This window comes from Stegostoma tigrinum, chromosome 25, assembly GCF_030684315.1.
Source record: "Stegostoma tigrinum isolate sSteTig4 chromosome 25, sSteTig4.hap1, whole genome shotgun sequence".
NCBI lineage: Eukaryota > Metazoa > Chordata > Chondrichthyes > Orectolobiformes > Stegostomatidae > Stegostoma > Stegostoma tigrinum.
The window spans coordinates 16,844,294-16,863,970 of record NC_081378.1 but is presented as its reverse complement, the minus strand read 5'-3'; the positions used below and the strand labels follow the sequence as shown (position 1 = coordinate 16,863,970).

General features: G+C 41.7%; 1 protein-coding gene across 3 annotated transcripts in view; it reads left to right on the top strand.

The window, feature by feature from the left end:
* LOC125463306 (NACHT, LRR and PYD domains-containing protein 1 homolog) overlaps positions 1–18,872 on the top strand; it is a 35,824-nt gene extending 16,952 nt beyond the window's left edge. For all 3 annotated transcript variants that reach the window (XM_048554432.2, XM_048554430.2, XM_048554431.2), the window contains 5 exons: positions 3,033–3,062; positions 4,898–6,635; positions 14,166–14,252; positions 14,354–14,521; positions 17,544–18,872. In XM_048554432.2, the coding sequence (XP_048410389.1) occupies positions 3,033–3,062; positions 4,898–6,635; positions 14,166–14,252; positions 14,354–14,521; positions 17,544–17,928 (2,408 nt within the window). In that variant the 3' untranslated portion in view covers positions 17,929–18,872. The remainder of the gene's footprint in view (positions 1–3,032; positions 3,063–4,897; positions 6,636–14,165; positions 14,253–14,353; positions 14,522–17,543) is intronic.
* Positions 18,873–19,677: the final 805 nt, after the last annotated feature.

The window sequence follows — 19,677 nt, the reverse complement described above, 5'->3', positions numbered from 1 at the left end:
CTAATGTTGTGGAGCTCACTACTCATTCGAGCTTTCTGGAGGCCTGTGTCAAGAGAAAGGGAGGGATGGAGTGTGCTGAAAATGGGTGGCAATGCTGTTGGTGCTGGTGCAGGTATTGGGGGAAATTGGTGAAGTTTTTCAAGAGAATGCTTAGGCAGTTTAGATATTGTGCAGGATTAGCGGCATGGGAGGCTGGGCAGGAAATGAGAGTAAGTGAGGAAAAATGTTGCTTGCAGTAATTAGAGTGTTAGAGCTTGATCCTTGGTGGAAAGTGGGTGCAATAGCAGAGACAAAGTGTGACATTCACTTTAGCAGAGTGGAGAGGGTCATTTGACTTTGTGTCACTGTTGGTTGCCCCTCTTCACTATCAAGACTGCGCCAACTGACCCGGGTGACAACCTCGGACCAGGATGCCAAGGTTTGGCACTGTGGCTCCCTGTGCTGGTCTTCAGGAAGAGGATGCTCCTCCTGTGGACCATTCTTCCACAGAACCTCCAGGTCCTTATCAGCAAATCACAGCATCATCTGCCCCTTCTCCAACATGTTCAAATTCTACCCATAACTGAGCAGGGCAGCTTCAGAACGCTAGTCTTTGCCCAGGTGCACAGTGGCCTTTCTAACATGGCACAGTCACCAGAGATGCTAGCTCTTTGGCAGACATGTGGTGAATGGTGAGTTGTTCCAGGAAGGCGGTGTGGTGAGATAGGGCTAGAATCAAAATCAGGGATGCCATTGGGATGGGTTGGGTATTTGAAAAGGCAAGTTTGGTAAGGTAAGGTAAGAAATCTCACTTGACCTTGTGGTGAAAAACCCTCTCTTAAAAAAACTTGACACAACTCGCAATCAGCCAAGAAAGGTGAGATCCAATTTGATTGAGTGCAATTTATGGACAGTGTTGTCAAATTTGTTGTCATTACATTGAATTGAATATTCTGTGCAGGATTTAATTTTAAATATACAGTAGTAGCCTGAAGGTTTAGCCCTCCCCCAGTGATTGAGCGTGCAGAGGCAGGCAAATGTCACTGCTGGCCAACATGATGTTCTCCCATCACCAACCCACCTCCCATTGACATTCCTACAGGCCAGCCCAGCATTCTGCACCAGCCGGAGGCTTTTTCCAGCCTGCCTGACTTCACCTAGAGACACAGGCTACACTGCCCACATTGGGAGTTTAGTTACAAAGGGCTTTTCATAAAACTTTAAGGATTTGGAGAGTGAGGGCATCCCCAAGATGGATGTCCCCTCTCTACAACTTAAACAAATTGTATTATGAAAGGCCCTGAGCAACTGGTGGGTTGGGTGAGGAGATGAATACCTTGGGGCACGCCCTCGCTCACTTATTAGTAAAGGTATCGTGCTGCTTTTTCCATGGCAGAGGCCTCTTATAGGCCTCCAGTTGTGACAACTGACCTGTTGTTTCCAATTGGATAGCAAATCAATCCTGTAGTTATCAATTGGACAACTCTGGGAAAATCAAAGCTGGGTGAATGGCCCCTAAGAGTGCAGTCTTATCAGACCCTTTTGACTTCAACTGTGGAGTCCCAAAGCCCTTATAGAAAAACATGCTCAGTAAGTTTGTGACTCCTACACCTACCAACAGTAAACAGTGCACCCTTGAGAAGCAGAACTAACTGAAGCTTAGATAACAGCGTGAGGCTGGATGAACACAGCAGGCCAAACAGCATCTCAGGAGCACAAAGCTGATGTTTCGGGCCTAGACCCTTCATCAGAGAGGGGGATGGGGAGAGGGTTCTGAAATAAACAGGGAGGGAGGGGGAGGCGGACCAAAGATGGATAGAGGAGAAGATTGGTGGAGAGGAGAGTATAGGTGGGCAGGTAGGGAGGGGATAGGTCAGTCCAGGGAGGACGGACAGGTCAAGGAGGCGGGATGAGGTTGGTAGGTGGGAAATGGAGGAGCGACTTGAGGTGGGAGGAGGGGGATAGGTGAGAGGAAGAACAGGTTAGGGTGGCGGGGATGAGCTGGGCTGGTTTTGGGATGCAGTGGTGGGAGGGGGGGTTTGAAGCTTGTGAAGTCCACATTGATACCATTGGGCTGCAGGGTTCCCAAAAGGAATATGAGCTGCTGTTCCTGAAACTTTTGGGTGGCATCATTGTGGCACTGCAGGAGGCCCATGATGGACATGTCATCTGAGGAATGGGAGGGGGAGTTAAAATGGTTCGCGACTGGGAGGTGCAGTTGTTTATTGCGAACCGAGTGGAGGTGTTCTGCAAAGCGGTCCCCAAGCCTCCACTTGGTTTCCCCAATGTAGAGGAAGCCACACCGGGTACAGTGGATACAGTATACTACATTGGCAGATGTGCAGGTGAACATCTGCTTAATATGGAAAGTCATCTTGGGGTCCGGGATGGGGGTGAGGGAGGAGGTGTGGGGGCAAGTGTAGCACTTCCTGTGGTTGCAGGGGAAGGTGCTGGGTGTGGTGGGGTTGGAGGGGAGTGTGGAGCTGACAAGGGAGTCTCGGAGAGAATGGTCTCTCCTGAAGGCAGACAAGGGTGGGGATGGAAAAATGTCTTGGGTGGTGGGGTCGGATTGTAGATGGCGGAAGTGTCGGAGGATGATGCGTTGTATCCAGAGGTTGGTGGGGTTTTATGTGAGGACGAGGGGGATTCTTTTAGGGCGGTGGTTGTGGGGGTGGGGTTTGAGGGATGTGTTGCGGGAAATGCGGCAGACACGGGCAAAGGTGTTCTGGATCACTGCGGGAGGGAAGTTGTGGTCCTTGAAGAACGCGGACATCTGGGATGTGCGGGAGTGGAATGCCTCATCCTGGGAGCAGATATGGCGGCGGCGAAGGAATTGGGAATAGGGGATGGAATTTTTGCAGGGGGCAGGGTGGGAGGATGTGTATTCTAGGTAGCTGTGGGAGTCAGTGGGCTTGAATCTAGGTAGCTGTGGGAGTCGGTGGGCTTGAATCTAGGTAGCTGTGGGAGTCGGTGGGCTTGAATCTAGGTAGCTGTGGGAGTCGGTGGGCTTGAAACTGAACTGAAACTAACTGAAGCTTATCTTTTTTTTCCAGCAATGGCTTTGCTGAGAAACACTGTAGAAGGTAATGAACTTTTGTGTTCTTATTAAGTTCTAAAATATATCATGTCACTGCAGCTAATTACAAAACAGGTCTGGTATTCTTGTTAACTATTTGATCCATTTCTACCAAAAAGCCAACCTAATCTTCCGAGGATTGTGATAACGTTTGTTTTTGTAATTTAGCCAGGAAAGAATAGAATTTTAATCATTTAGTAAATTTGGAACATGGATTCCACTATCTCCATACATTAAAGACGATAGACAAGATAGATAAAACATGTAAGTGCATTGGAAACAGTGAAAGACCAGTAACCTATAAAATGGTTTTATATAAACCATTTCTATAATTCGTCCAGAATGAGTCCTGTTAATGGGTGAATAGGGAAGGAGGTGGTACTTTAAAACTGTGATAATATTACGTGGATGCCTCTTCCCACACTACTCTGAGAAGTCTGACTTAGTTTACATGCTCCCTTTCAAAAATAATTCCAGAACTACTTATTAAGGAGTACCAGTGTGAAGCTTAAACATTGCACCATTTTAACATTAGATCCTTGTGCTTCCGGCATCTTCCATCACTGCCAGCAGACATAAATTAGGACTGAACTTTGAGGCTTTGAAACCATGATGATCTTTTCCATGATGAATAACAAGTTATTAATGACATTAAGTGCTGAGTGCCCAAATTGTCCATGTTGTGCAAAGGGGACAGTGTTGATCTTTTGGTGTTGGAGTAAATCATCTATTAGAGGTCATGGAAAATTGCCTCAATATAGGAACTGGAGTGTGTTCCCAACACAAGAGATAGGGCACGGCCATTAATTAATGATCAACCTGTTTGTTCGTAATGGCATCCATGATATCCTACCATTAGGAAGTGACTTTTCCAGTGACTAATACTCTCTCAATTGTCACTTTACGTTAGACAAGCAGAGTATGTACTTCAATGCAGTGTTTGTCTAACATCAAGTGACGAGGGAAAAAAAAAGTGGCTAAAGAAATCACCGACCAAAACTACTCTTAAAATGGTGGTAGATAGGAGTTTGTTACTGCCTGTGTGAAACATTGCAGATCTTTGGTAACAGGAAAGAAAGGTTAAGCTTACACAAGTGTTCTGGAACAATTCTACTCAAATGCAGATGTATTCATCTGGCCTTGATGACCTCTTTTATGTTTGTTTATAGTTTGCCGCATGTAGAAATTTAAAAATAATTCTGTGATTGTGCATAAGCGCTGCTTCTTCTATTGGTGGTGTTGGCCACAAACATGGCCATATAGCAAGGTCACCAAAATTGACTGTTGAAAACCAGTTTTCCACCTGTTTGCACAGCAGCTTCACTACAGATCAACTGTCATTTTGTGATGGGAACCTTGGCACATAATTCCAACAAATAGTTTCTGTTGCCCACAAGGATCTTATTTTCTGCGAGAAGAGCTAGTGAATCCCTGTGTTGAAATTTCCTGCTTCCAGTGTTACTGACAGATGATGAGGAACCACATCAAGACAAGGATAGCACCCGGAAACATTTTTATCCTTCAAGAAATTGTCCCGTGGATGCACTAGTAAAATGATTAGCTCTACATTAAATGAGAATCCAAATTCTAAATAGATAGTACAGTGTAAGGAAATGATGGGTCCATATATCTGAGTTCCTGCTCCCACTTGACCGTTAAAATCCTGCCCCAAGTATTAAATACTGAAAAGGAGCATATAAATGCTGTAAATGTTTAAAATTTAAAGGAAAGGGAGGTGGACATTTATAAAAGCTGGTTTTGTAATTGGTTGAATGCCCAGTTCCTGTTTCTGAATGAAACACTTTCCTGTTGTATACTAAAACTTCATCCGCTTCCTTCTAGATGCCGTTCAAGTTTACCAAAAGTACATATTGCAGAATCAAACAGAGTTTCTTGACAAGGTGTCACATGGGAAGTCCAAAGCCTATAGCTTACTTGACAGAACTATCAGTATTATTGTTCCAAAGAAACAAATCACAGCTCTGGATGACATTATGGGGACAGTTGCTTCGGATTTTGTGTCAGAAGTGAAAGCTGTACAACTGCTGTCATTGCCACAGAAAGTAGACTACCCTTCAAAGCGAGTCCTGCTAATAGGTGACGAAGGAGTGGGGAAAAGCTGGACTGTAGCCAGCATCCAGCAAGCATGGGCAGAATCTCAACTATGTCATCCAAGGTGCATCATTGTTTTCAGATTCTGTGACTTAAATGAAGTTGAAGGAAAGACCACTCTACAGAAACTGCTTAAGAAGCAGTGTGAGTCATTGTCATCAGTTCTAACGGAACTTCTCTGTAACCCTCAAGATGTGTTGATCATTTTGGATGGACTGGATGAATTCAACCATCGGTTGCAAAATAATCCACCAGATGGTTGTTTTAACCTAGACACTGAGGCTGAAGTAAATGTTCTTGTTCACAGTCTCATTGCAGGGGATCTCCTTTCAACAGCACAGGTATTGGTTACCTCCCGTTGGAATACTGAGCAACTTGAATTTCACAAGAAGTATTTTGATTGCATCCTTGTTATCCATGGGTTTACCAGTGATCAGTTGAGAAGATATTGTGAAGTGTTCTGTCAGAAAAATCAAAAAGCAGTAGGAATGTATGAATACATGACCAAACATGAGACCATCAACTGCCTGGTGTCAAATCCCCTCAACAGCTATATCCTGTGCAGTATTTTGGACAGATGTAACTGCAGTCAGACTTTGATGGCAGATGTGCCAGTGACACACAGTGAAGTACTGCTGCAGTTCCTTTACAGCCTAGTTCACTGCAAGACAGACAAGCAGTCATTGGTCACTATTGATAACTCTGAGACTAAACTGGAAGGCACATTGCTTCAAGACACTATCCTGAAATTGGGGGAACTCTCCTTCAATAATTTGCTGTCAGGGAAACTTGAAATGAAAATAGATGATCTGCATAATTATGGGATAGATCCAGATGTTCTTTCGAAGTATTTTTCAAATGTAATCCTGGAAAAGAAGTATAAAGATCAAAATATATTTGAGTTCTGCCATGTTGTCCTAAAGGAATATTTTGCAGCTTTGTATTGTGCAACATCACTGAAAAATGATGCTGAAGAATTGGTCAAAAGTCTGAATCTTTGGTGTTTTGGGAGAATGCCACAAAATCAAAAGAGTCAATACTATTTGAGATCATTTAAGCCTGAACGTACAGAGGCACTATACAATTTTACAAGGCTTTTCATGGGCTCCTTAAAAGCAAGAAGAGATACTAAATTATGGAACTGTAGTGCTTCTCTCACTCAGCCTACAGCCAGAGCCCTAGTGACTTGGTTCAAAAACTGTCTTGAACAAGGTTGCAAGAAGTCCAAGCTGCTGAATTTAATGCATTGTCTTTTTGAACTGCATGATTCAACTGTAACAACAGAGGTATCTCCTCATTTCAAGCATATAGATTTTTTCAACATTTCTCTGGGCCCATTAGACCTCGCTGCATTATGTTACTGTCTCTGTCATTCTGCTATGGTAGAATTGGATTTAAGACTCTGTACCATAGGGGATGATGGAATAAAACAGCTCAAGGACGTGCTACTCAAGTGCAAAACTGTTTTGTGAGTAATATTATTCATAAGAATTTAAAGTAACGGGTTTATAATCTGCAAGGAATAAAATCTTGCATTTGGGTGCTTTGTCCTGTACTGTCTTTTGCTGCGCTTGCTTCTTTCATACATTTTCTGCCACAGTTCTGTCCTGATGAATTTATATGTCTGCACTATTTAACATTCCAGTCGCGGAGATAATTTATACATTCTCCTATCATTTATGCCTGGAAATTACTGATATGTGTGACTGCATTTCTTTGCTATCGGTCTTGTTGATATAGCTCATGGCGATTTTTTTTTTTTGAAAAGTATTTCTGAATTCACTTTGTTTGCCTTACTGTTTGGTTAGATTGCTGTAAAATACATAGTTTGATGGCACAGTCTGCTGTAAGTCTCACCCACACTTAATGATGGATTTGCTATAAACATCACAGGACAAATGTACTAATAATGAAGCCCCAGGTCATGAGTCACACATGAACATACGTTAAACATATAAATGTTTAAATTCAATCAACAAAATGGCAAAATATTTCCCTTTGCACATTATTCAGAATTAAAGCGATTTTGCACTATGCTTCTTCAATAAAATGAAAATATTCCGTTTATTTTAGCACAAAACCTTTACTCAAAATAAGTGGCAGGATAGGTTAATGTGTAAGACATAATCCAGCGTTAGAATTATGTCCCCTGTCAATCAAAAAAAACCCTCATGTACAGGATATCAATCACATTGCAGAGATGATACTTTAAAAAATAAAAGGGAAACATGTCCTTATTGACCAATGGCCTGGGAAACAAAGGATAGAGATGTGTGATTCTTTCCAGTCCATCAAACTTCTTATTGACAGAGCTCAAATTGCTCACAGCCATATACTGATCATTTCAATAGGCCTTCAGTTCAGTTAGAAATCACGCTGGACATTGATCACTGCTCACCTTCTCAGGATTGTAAGTTAGTCATAGTACTGGGGTGTTGACTTTTAGCAAGTTCCCAAATTTCACACGAAAGAATCGTAAATCACGGTGCCAGTAGTTGCTCTATAAATAACAGAGCTTGGTTTGAAAAGAGATAACAAGGTGTAAAGTTGGATGAACACAACAGGCCAAGCGGCATTAGAGGAGCTGGAAGGCTGATGTTTCGGGCCTGGACCCTTCTTCAGAAATGGGTCTAGAAGAAAGGTCTGGGCCCGAAATGTCAGCCTTCTTGTTCTTCTGATGCTGTTTGGCCTGCTGTGTTCATCCAGCTCTACACCTTATCTAAGATTCTCTAGCATCTGCAGTTCCTACTATCTCTTGGTTGGAAAGGATGTCACAGACATCTGATTTAGTTACTGCCAGATCTAGTTGGACCACATAACACCTTACTAAGTCATGATCTCTTCTGCCAAAATTGCTTACTCTTCCAGAATTATCTAGAGTACAAAAATGACTTGTTGCTTCCTCTTACCCACAAGATCTCACCCTTTTTGAGTTGATTTTAAAATTCTCATCCTTGTTTCCAAGCCCCTGCTGTTCCCAACTTCTGCAATCCTGCCCAATTCCTCAATCTTTCCAGATATCTGTAAGAATAATAGTGTGGCTACGGTACTGGATTTTAAATTTTCCAAACATAAACTGGGACTGCCACAGTGTTAAGGACTTGGATGAGAGGCATTTAAGTGTGTACAAGAAAATTTTCTGATTCAGCATGTGGATGTACGAGAAAAGGTGTGAAGTTTGATCTACTCATGGGAAATAAGGCAGGGCAGGTGACTGAAGTGTCAGTTCGGAAGCACTTTGTGGCCAGTGACCATAATTCTATGAGTTTTAAAACAGTGATGGAAAAGGATATGCCAGATCTAAATTGGAGAAAGGCTAATTTTGATGGTATTAGGCAGGAATTTTCAAAACTTGATTGGGGGAAGGTGTTCACAGGTAAAGGGACAGCTGGAAAATGGGAAGCCTTCAAAAATGAGATAACGAGTGTCCGGAGACAGTATGTTCCCGTTCGGGTGAATGGCAAGGCTGGTAGGTGTAGGGAAAGCTGGATGACTGGAGAAATTGAGATTTTGGTCAAGAATAAGAAGGAAGCATATGTCAGGTACAGACAGCAGAAATTGAATGATTTCCTAGAAGAGTATAAAAGCAGTAGGAATGTATTTGAGGGAAATAAGGAGGGCAAACGGGCCATGAGATAGCTTTGGCAAAGAGGGTTGAGGAGAATCCAAAGGGATTCTGCAAATACATCAAGGACAAAAGGACAACCAGTGAGAGAATAGGGCCCCTTAAAGATCAGCAAGGCTGCCTATGTGTGGAACCATCGGAGACAGGGAAGATACTAAATGAGTATTTTGCATCAGTGTTATTGTGGAGAAGGATATGGAAGATAGAGAATGTGGGGAAATAAATAGCGACATCTTGGAAAATGTCCATATTGCAGAGTAGGAGATGCCAAATGGCTTAAAACACGCAGAGCTGGATAGATGCACTCCACGTGATATCAAGAAACAATTGGAGACACTGGACACTGCAAAGTCTATGGGTCTTGACAACATTCTGGCGATAGTGGAAAATTGCTCAAGTATGTCCTGTACATAAAAAGCAGGACAAATCCACACAGCCAATTACCGTCCCATCAGTCTACTCCCTATAATGAGTAACGTGATGGAAGGTGTCATTAACAGTGCTATCAAGCAGCACCTGCTCAGCAGTAACCTGCTCAGTGATGCCCCGTTTGAGTTCTACCAAGGCTACTGACCTCATTACAGTCTTGGTTCAAACATGGGAAAAAAAGAGCTGAATTCTGAATTCCAAACATGAGGTGAAATGACAGCCCTTGGCATCAAGGCTGCATTCAACTGAGTGTAGGTACATCTACCTTGCATGCCCTAGCAAAATTGGAATCAACAGCTATCAGGGGGCAAACTCTCCTGTGGTTGGAGTCATACTTAACATATAGGAAGACAGTCATGGTTGTTGGAGATGAATCATTTCAGCTCCAGGACACCTCTGTAGGAGTTCCTCAGGGTAGTTTCCTTAGCCCAGCTATCTTCAGCTGCTTCATCAATGACCTTTCCTCCACATTATGTAAGAAGGGGGGATTTTTGCTGATGATTTCACAATGTTCAGCATCATTTACAATTCCTCAGATACTGAAGCAGTCCGTTCTAGTGCAACAAGATCACGACCCAACCCAGGCTTGGGCTGACACATGGCAAGTGACATTCACGCCACAAATGCCAGGCTATGACTATCACGTATAAGAGACAATCTAACCACCGCCCCCTGGCACTCAGTAATGTAACCATCACTGAATTTCCCCACAATCAACATCTTGGGGGTTACGTTGACCAGAAACTCAACTGGACTCACTACATAAACAGTGGCTACAAAAGCAGGTCAGAAGCTAGAAATACTGTGGTGAGAAACTCACCTCTTGACTCCTCAAAGCCTGTTCACCATCTACAAGGCACAAGTCAGGAGTGTGTTAGAACACTCCCCACTTGCCTGGATGAGTGTAACCCCAACAACACTCCAGAAGCTTGACACCATCCAGGGCAAAGCAGCCTGCTTAGTTGGCACTACATCCACTACCAACACTCAGTAGCAGCAGTATGTACCATCTACCAGATGCATTGCAGAAATTCATCAGAGATCCTCAGAAAGCACCTTCCAAACCGACAACCACTTCCATCCAGAAGGATAAGATTGGCAGATATATGGGAACACCACTACCTTCAAGTTCCCTTTTGAGCCACTCACCATCCTGACTTGGAACTATATTGCTGTTCGTTCACTGTTGCTGGATCGAAATCCTGGAATTCCCTCTTTAATGTCATTGTGGGTCAACCCAAAGCAGGTGGACTGCTGCAGTTCAAAAAGGCAGCTCACCACCACGTTCTCAAGACAACCAGGGACAGTCCATAAAAGCTGGCCAGCGAGAGTCGCCCACAAATGGGGGAAAAAATTCCAGGGAACTATAGACCGGTGATCCTGACATTGATAGTGGGCAAGTTGTTGGAGGGAATCCTGACAAACAGGATTTGTATGTATTTGGAAAGGCAAAGATTGATTAGAGATAGTCAACATGGCTTTTTGCGTGGGAAATCATGTCTCTCAAACTTGATTGAGTCTTTTGAAGAAATAACAAAGAGAATTGATGAGGACAGACCGATTGACGTCACGTTTGTAGACTTCAGTAAAGTGTTCAACAAGGTTCCTCCTGGTAGACTGGTTAGTGAGTTTAGATCACGTGGAACAGTGGGAGAACTTGCTATTTAGATGCATAACGTCTCTAAGGTAGAAGACCAACGGTGGTAGTGAAGGGTTGCTTTTCAGACTGGAGGCCTGTGACCAGTGTTGTTTCACAAGGATTAGTGCTGGGTCCACTGTTTTTCGTTATTTATATAAATGATTTGGATATGAACATAGGAAGTATGGTTAGTAAGTTTGCAGATGACACTAAAATTGGAGGTGTAGTGGGCAGCAAAAAAGGTTACCTCAGAGTGTAATGGTATATTGATCAGATGGGCCAATGGGCTAAGGAGTGACAGGTGGAGTTTTAATTTAGATAAATGTGAGGCGCTCCATTTTGGAAAGGCAAATCAAGGCAGGACTTATACACATAGTGGTAAGGTCCTAGGGAGTGTTGTGAATAAATAAACCTTGGAATGCAGTTTCATGGTTCATTGAAAGTGGAGGCACAGGTAGACAGGATAGTGAGAAGGTGTTTGGAATGCTTGCCTTTATTGGTCAGTGCACTGAGTATAAGAGTTGGGAGGTCATGTTGCAGCTGTATAGGCATTGGTTAGGCCACAGTTGAAATATTGCATGCAATTCTGGTCTTCCTGCTATAGGATAGATGTTGTGAAACTTGAAAGGGTTCAGAAAAGATTTACAAGGATGTTTCCAGGATTAGAGGGTTTGAGCTATAGGAAGAGGCTGAATAGATTGGGACTGTTTTCCCTAGAACATTGGAGGCTGAAAGGTAACCTTAGAGGTTCATAAAATCATGAGGGACATGGATAGGGTAACTAGACCATGTCTTTTCCCTGGGGTGGGGGAGTCCAAAACTTAAGGGCATAGGTTTAAGCTGAACGTGGAAAGATTTAACAGGGACCTAAGGGGCAACTTTTTCACACAGGGTGGTGCATGTATGGAATGAGCTGGCACAGGAAATGGTGGAGGCTGGTACAATTACATTTAAACGGCATCTGAATGGCACATGACTAAGAAGGGTTTAAATGGGGCAAATGCTGACAAATGGGATTAGGTTTATTTAGGATATCTGGTTGGCATGGACAAGTTGGACCGAAGAGTCTGTTTCCATGCTGTTTACCTCTATGATGCTATGACTCTACATCTGTACTCCAAGTTTTTGGCTTCTTCAGCATCCCAAATTATCACCAACTTTCAGCAGTTAAGTTGCTATGGTATAAAATTCACTCCCTTGTACTGAAGAGGGGTCATTGGACTTGAAACATTAACTCTGCATTCTCTTCACAGATGTTGCCAGACCTGCTGGGTTTCTCCAGTAATTCCTATTTTTATTTGATTGCCTTAATTACTGGACAAACTGGCTTTGAAAGGGTTAGGTGACCTAGATACTATTAGTTGCCTAACAGTTCTTTCTGGACCTTTAGTTTTGTTTTACAATCATGAGTCTGTAAGGACGACACACTAGAAGCCATAAATCTCTCCTGAAATTGTTTCTTTCTCAGTTGAACCTGCAAATTTCTATGTGCCAGTGTTTCTGGGTTCCTTGTAAAACTGAAGAATTGGACTGTGACCTGTTCCCAAAGACTTAAATCCAAGTTGGAATCAATTTTGTTCATCTGATCTAACATTCCTTATGCCGCTTGGAATTATGTCATGATTCACGATGCTACTCTGAAGCATATGAGAATTCTTTACTTCATAAATGTAAATTGTTTTACTTTTGACCATAATCTGTAACATCACTGGGCACAAATTGATTGATATGCTTATCTGTAAAACAACCGTGACAAATCTGGAAATGTATCACATCAACTTGGAAATGTTTTGGAAAATCCTGACTCCATGGACTCCATAATTTCTTTCTTTCTTCTTAACTCTGTCGGGACCACGAGCTATAGGGCAAAATTCTATTCTTTTGAAGAGGAATAACAAGTACATCTGTTTAAAGACTGAGATTTACATCTTTGTTTATTTTCATATCAAAACAACCTTCCTAAGCCCTGTTGAAGAGTTACTGGACTCAAAACATTAACTCTGCTTTCTCCCCACAAATGCTGCCAAACCCACTGAGTTTTGCCAGCCATTTCTGCTTTTGCTTCTTATGCTCTTAAAGATATTTTGTCCAAAAATGTATTTTATTCATAAACATTTTAAATCAGACATTATAGAAAGTGCAGTAATTCTTTCAACTTTTCTCCATAGAGCATGTTGTATTCTTGGGAATCTCATGACAATGTAGTGGCATTTATGAATTCAATGATATTCATATAGCCTGATGATTACATAATTTACCGGCCCTTTGCACTATAGTTGACTGGTTTTAGGTAGTGAACTAACCCCACTCTGCCTTTGTGGCAGCTGTCTCAAGCTTTAATGTGTCCTTTAGCATGTAATTCTGACCTTAGAATGTGCTAGTCTGTAACGTACAGTTGTGGTCAACTTTGCAATGGAGAACCAACAAGTTTCTGGAGTACCAAAGAGTGCCATCCACTGAAACCATTTCAGATGTCCAGGATCTGCAGTTCTTTGTTCTTTAGTTTTAATCCCGTTCACTGAGTTGATGATCCTTCAGCAGCAGTGTGATATTTATCTCTGAGTATGTCCATGGGGATGACCTATAGAGCACGGAGTTCTGCATGACTGATATCTTTCCAAGCTTTCTTTGAAAAGGCACATTCCATTGGAAAGTGAACAACAATGTCTTTACCACCACAGCTCCCTTGAGGGACTCAGAGATTTTGGATGTGCATAAAGGGTCTGACGTAGTGTGCCTTTTTAACCACCAGTCATACTGCACTTTGGTTGCTTGTTTTACAGACCTGGAGATGATTTGATTTGATTTATTATTGTCACATGTACAGAGGTACAGTGAATAGTATTATATTACATGCTAACCAAACATATCATACCTTGCATAAGTACAGCAGGGTAATAGAGTGAGTTTGTCAAATGACTAAGTCTGCTCAGTGAACCATCAACAGAATTCACTGTCTCCTTTCCCTCATGATTTTGAGAAAGTTGCATGCAGACCAGTGCCAAACAGACTTACAGATAGCAAAGTCTGTATTTGAAAGGATAGTTAAATCAAGACAGTTTTGTGTATTTGGCTCTCCGTGACAGTAACAAAGGATATCTTAAAAATTATTCTATTTAAAACTATTGCCAGATCAAATTTACCCTGTGTATTAAAATAATATCTAATACAGAAGTTTTCCTTATTTGTTATAGGCCAAAAGCTTTTTCCCTAACAGTGCTGCGCTTCTTAATGTCTTCTTTTCAGTAAGCTGATCCTTATTAGGCAAGCATTCAAAACTAAGTGTCTTTGCTATCATATTACAGTGTAAGCTCCAACAAATTGACTGAGAAGTCAGCAGAGATTTTGAGTGACATTCTTCAAGATCCAAAATGCAGAATTGAGACATTATCGTAAGTATTGAAATCATTTTTTAAAAAAAGAATTTGCTCAAATTTCAGTATAAAATCTGATCCCTGTTGTTTCTGTCTCTGAATTTCTTGTTTTCATTTAGATGTGGCACAAATTGTTTTGGTGCCAGAGGAGCTCAGTTTTTTTGGAAAGCTCTATCAAAAAACCAAAGTCTCAAATCTCTTCGTTTGTATGATAATAAGATTACTGATGAAGGTATTACAAACATGGCCGATTGCCTGAGTTACAACACAACTCTTGAGAAACTCTAGTAAGTATGTAGCATGTGTGCTGAGTCATTAATGTAAATTTGTTTATGTACATATGTAGTTTCTTGCAAAGTAACAACTGTGTGTATATACATGATGTCAGACTCAGGTTACTTAAAATAATGAATGAATGCAAACGGTTGGAAACATGATGCAAATACTCCCCTGCCATCTTATCGCTCCCCCGACAAACTTCAGTCTCCACCCTAAAATGTCTGGATTCGTTATCGGTGGTAAAATGGTTAGTGTAAAATTACTTTCATGAAGAAAGTTAACTTTTTTCTGTATCATCGTGTGGGAGCACTTTCTCTGTTGTTAGAGGATACTTTTTCCCAAGACTGGGATAGCGAGTAATTACAGTGCTTATTATAAAATCATGGAAAGTAAGCACACACTCACTAAGAATGAGCCTCTCAAGTTCCCTGAATTGAAGGCTTCAAACTAAGACCAACTGATAAAGGAGATAAATCATTTTTATAGAACAGATCATAAACCTTGGGGGAATTTTTTTAAAAAGCAGCACAAGGGTTTGAGTATAGTTTGGGATAATAAAAGCAGGAGAAGTAATGAAAACGTGTTGGGAACTTGGCTCCAACCAGCTTTAGAATAATGTATTCTATAGCAAATCAGTGAGCAGGCTATTCTAGACTTGGAATTGTGCAATGAGACAGGATTAATTAATAACCTTCATGTGAAGAAGCCACAAAGTCACAGTGATTGTAACATGATTAAAATTTGACATTCAATTTGATAATAAAAAATGTTAATCTAAGATTGGTGTTTTAGATATTAAAAATAAGCAAGTGATGAGGAAACGAGACTTGGGGAGAAAAAATAAACTGGGAAACTAGAATGTGATTTAGAACAATAAAGGTGTCCGTTGGAGACTTTCATCTTGCTTTTGCGACAAGTCTTTGTTAAGTATCTCCGTCACTTTAACCAGCTAGTTACTATCCCTTTTATTCCACATCAGAGCTTAGCCTCAGAATAAACTTAAATATTGACACAGTTTTGATTACAATAGCATCCACTACGTTTTCCTCATTAAGCAGATCCATAACTTATGGATACCTAAATTCGGGATTCTTCATTTATTTATGAGGAATTTATTGCCTCAGTGAATCGTAGAATTTCTACAGCATGGAAACAGGCTATTTGGCCCATCTAGTTCACACCAATCTTCCCAAGAGCACACTACCCATACCTGCCGCCCACCTCCCCCCCCACCCCTATAACCCTGCATATTTAAAGCTGTTCTCTCTTTGCAGCCTACCTGCCACCACCACACCCCAATGGCAAACCTTGCAGCATCCTTCTGCCCTGCCACCCCTGCACGCACCCACCCATATAGCAGCCTTCCTCTCTTGCCAGCCACCAGGCAGCCTCCTTCACCCCGGACATGTTTTTCAGGCATCTGCAGGCTCTCTCTTCCCTCAATATCAACTCTGTCCCAACCATCTTCAACCCACTTCCTTTCCCTACACCAATGCACAGTCTCTTCCTTCCCCTTGCCTTCCTTCAAGCCTATTCTGTATCCACAACCCCCTTTCAAGCCTCTTTCTCTCCATCACATTCCTCTTATAACTCACAGACATACATAAGCATATGTACCAAAGACAAAAATCAAAAAGGGCCACATTATACCATGAATCTACAAGGGCAATAAACGTCAAAAAAATAAGCTTGAAGGCTCTGTGTCTCAATACGACGAGCATTTGTAATAAGGTGAATGAATTAACTGTGCAGGTAGTTATTAATGGATACGATGTAATTGGGATATTGGAGACCTGGTTCTAGGGTGACCAAGGGTGGGAACTCAACATCCAGAGTTATTCAATTTTCAGGAAAGGTAGATGGAAAGGAAAGGGAGGTGTGGTAGCATTGATGGTTAAGGAAGAGATTAGTAAGGCTGGACGATATAGAATCTGTGGAGCTGAGGAAGACCAAAGGGGGAAAATGATGTCACTGGAAGTCGTGTGCAGTTGAGAAGTTAGGGGTTGTGTCAAACAGGAAATTAGAGATGCATGCAGTAAGAGTACAGCAGTTATTTTGGGTGACTTCAATCAACATTTTGATTGACAGCAATCAGATGGAGAAAGATTTCCTGGAATGTATGTGGGATTGTTCCACTACCAATATGTCAAGGAACCAACTAGAAAGCAGGCCATCCTGGACTGGGTATTGTGTAATGAGAGAAAGGATTAATTACCAACATTGTGGTGTGAGATCATTTGGGGAAGAGTGATCATAATATGGTATAATTCTTCATTAAGATGGAGAGTGACACAATTCAATCTGAAACTGGGGTCCTGAACTTAAAGACAGCTAACTTTGATGGTTTGAGACATGCCATGAGAAGCTGGCCAAGGATACTTAAGAAGTTGAGTAATGGCAGACATTTAAAGAACACCTGGATGAACTTCAACAATTGTACTTCCCTATCTGACATCAGATTGAATGGTGATGCAGGCTCAAAGGGCTGAATGGCTTACTCCTGCACCTGTTTTCTACATTATTGCCAAAATGCTTAGTCCCAGCAGAAGGCACTTTAGAAAAAACTGAAAGAACTGCACATGCTGTAAATCAAGAACAAACCCCAGTTTTCAGGATGGGTCACCGGATCCAAAACGTTAACTCTGTTTTTTCCTTCACAGATGTTACCAGGCCTGCTGAGCTTTTCCAGCAACTTTGTTTTTGTTCCAGAAGGCACTGTAGGTTGTCCCGATGATTAAACTGTCCCAGGCATTTTCAGTGATATTGTGACAAAGTTCACAATTTCCACATGTATTTTGAGTGCTGTAGCATGGGAAAATAGCATTGAGGTCAGAGCTCATTCATGATCTAGTTGAATAGTTGGGCTGACTCAGAGAACCAATGACCTACTGTTGCTCTGATTTTCTTTGTTCCCCTGTATAATTCTTTCAAGGTGACAAGGCGAGCTGGAATTTATGATTTTCACACATGCTGTGAGTATTTTTGTATGATTGAAGCTTTTGCTAATTATAATTGCCTTTCCATTTTCAGTTTATGCGCAAATGAATTTGGAGATGTTGGACTGAAAAATATTGAACAGTTCAAAGAGTTGCAAGATGGTCTGAAGATTGTCAGTAAAATCACGGAAGATGAAGATTTGCTACTCCGCATTGAAACACAGATAAATGAGTTATTTTCCCACAGCCAGGAGTATAACCAGGAATGGCTTCAAACAATCATGGAGTCCATACTGAAAGATCTTGGAGATGAGAGTGAAATAACGGACCAAATGATGAAGACGAGGGTGGGAATTATAAAAGAAAGTATAAACAAACTTCTGTGTAAAATAAAAGTAGTGGCAGTTGGAAGCACCACCTTTTTGAAATTTCCCCATTTAGGCCATGAAGTTGATGAAGAGTCAGATCTCAAAGTTTAGGTCATATTCAGTGAACCTCTGAACTGGCAATTGGCTCAACATTGGCATTGACAGATGTAGTGAGGGTCCTTCAGGAAGAACGCATTCAATTTTTTAAAAAAAAAACAATATATCCTGAAAGAATAAGAGGGAGGAATTTGCCACATTGCTGGCATACTAATCCATGATAACAAAGCATGATGCCAAAGTAAATGCTGTACCACAACATATACAGTGTGATGATGCTGTGTAAATAATGTTGTGGAACTTGGGAAAGATTTAGCATAATGTAAATAATATGTTGTAGCCCACAAAGCTTTATGAAATTTTGTATCGTACAGTATCAGTACTTACCCATGTTCAATAACAAGTGTTCTCCCAAGGGAAAACCTTGCTACAATCCATCATTCCATTTCCAAACACAATTAAGGTGACACAGTGCCTCAGTGGTCAGCACTGCTGCCTCACAGCACCAGGGACCTGAGTATAGTTCCAGCCTCAGGCAACTGTCTGGGTGGAGTTGACATGTTCTCCCTCTGTCTGTGTAGGTTTCTTTGCACTGTTCAAAGATGTACAGGTTATGTGGACTGACTCTGCTAAGTTTCTGTAGTGTCAAGGGATATGTAAATTAGGTAGATTAGCCATGGGAAATGTAGGGTTACTGGGATAGGGTCGGGGGGGTGAGTCTGAGTCGGATGCTCTTCAGAGAGTGGTTGTGGACTTGTTGGACCAAATAGCTTGTTCCCAAGCTGTAGGGATTCTGAGGATTCAAACTAGATCAACAAATGCAGATTTCCATTCATTATTGAACCTGATGGAGTTCTATAGAAATTTTCAATAGTTTTATGTCATTATTACTTCAGAATTATTCATTGAGAATGTTTTCTAATACCAACAATCAACTGAAAGTCTGATTATCACTGCTTATCTCTGATTTGTCTTTCGAACTCTGCATGCACAATATAAAGTAGTATTTCAAAATTTTTTAAAAATTCTTAGTTGTTGTTCTTCACCTATATACTTCTCATTTTTAAGGGTTTGCACAGTGGATCAGTGGTCAGCACTGCTGCCTCACAGCACCAGGGACCCAGGTTCAATTCCACCCACAGGCGACTGTCTATGTGGAGTTTGCACATTCTCCCCATGTCTGTGTCGGTTTACTCCAGGTGCTCCAGTTTCCTCCCACAGTCCAACAATATGCAGGTTAAGTGGATTGGCCATGCTAAATTGCTTGTAGTATTCAGGGATGAGCAGCTTAGGTGGGTTATAGGGGGATGGGTCTGGGTGGGATGCTGGAAGGGTTGGTGTGGACTTGTTGGGCCGAAGGGCCCGTTTGCACACTGTAGGGATTCTGTGATCTATGATTATCACTCTGTCAATTCATTTTAGAAACTTTGCTGCAACTGTGCATGCACCTGGGGGTCAGGAATTGCAGCCATTTTCAAGGAGAAGAACCAGCAATCACGTTAACAGATAATTGAGTTAATTGGGGATGCCATTTTCAATTTTTGGAGCATCAATTTGAACTTATCAAATGGGAAGTGCAGGCAGTGGGCACTTGAGGCGTGTCTTAGCTGCCGACTGCCCCTCCTTACATGGTTATATTTGTGCCCGGGTGTCTTGGAGGGGGAGAGGGTGTCTACCAATATTCACAATGCAGGTGGCAGAGTGCTTTATCTTCATTTTGATTTAGCCCCACCCAAGCTTTGCCCTTACCAGGCTTTGCATGTAAATTAATCAATTGAAAAACACAGCTGATTTATTGAAGGT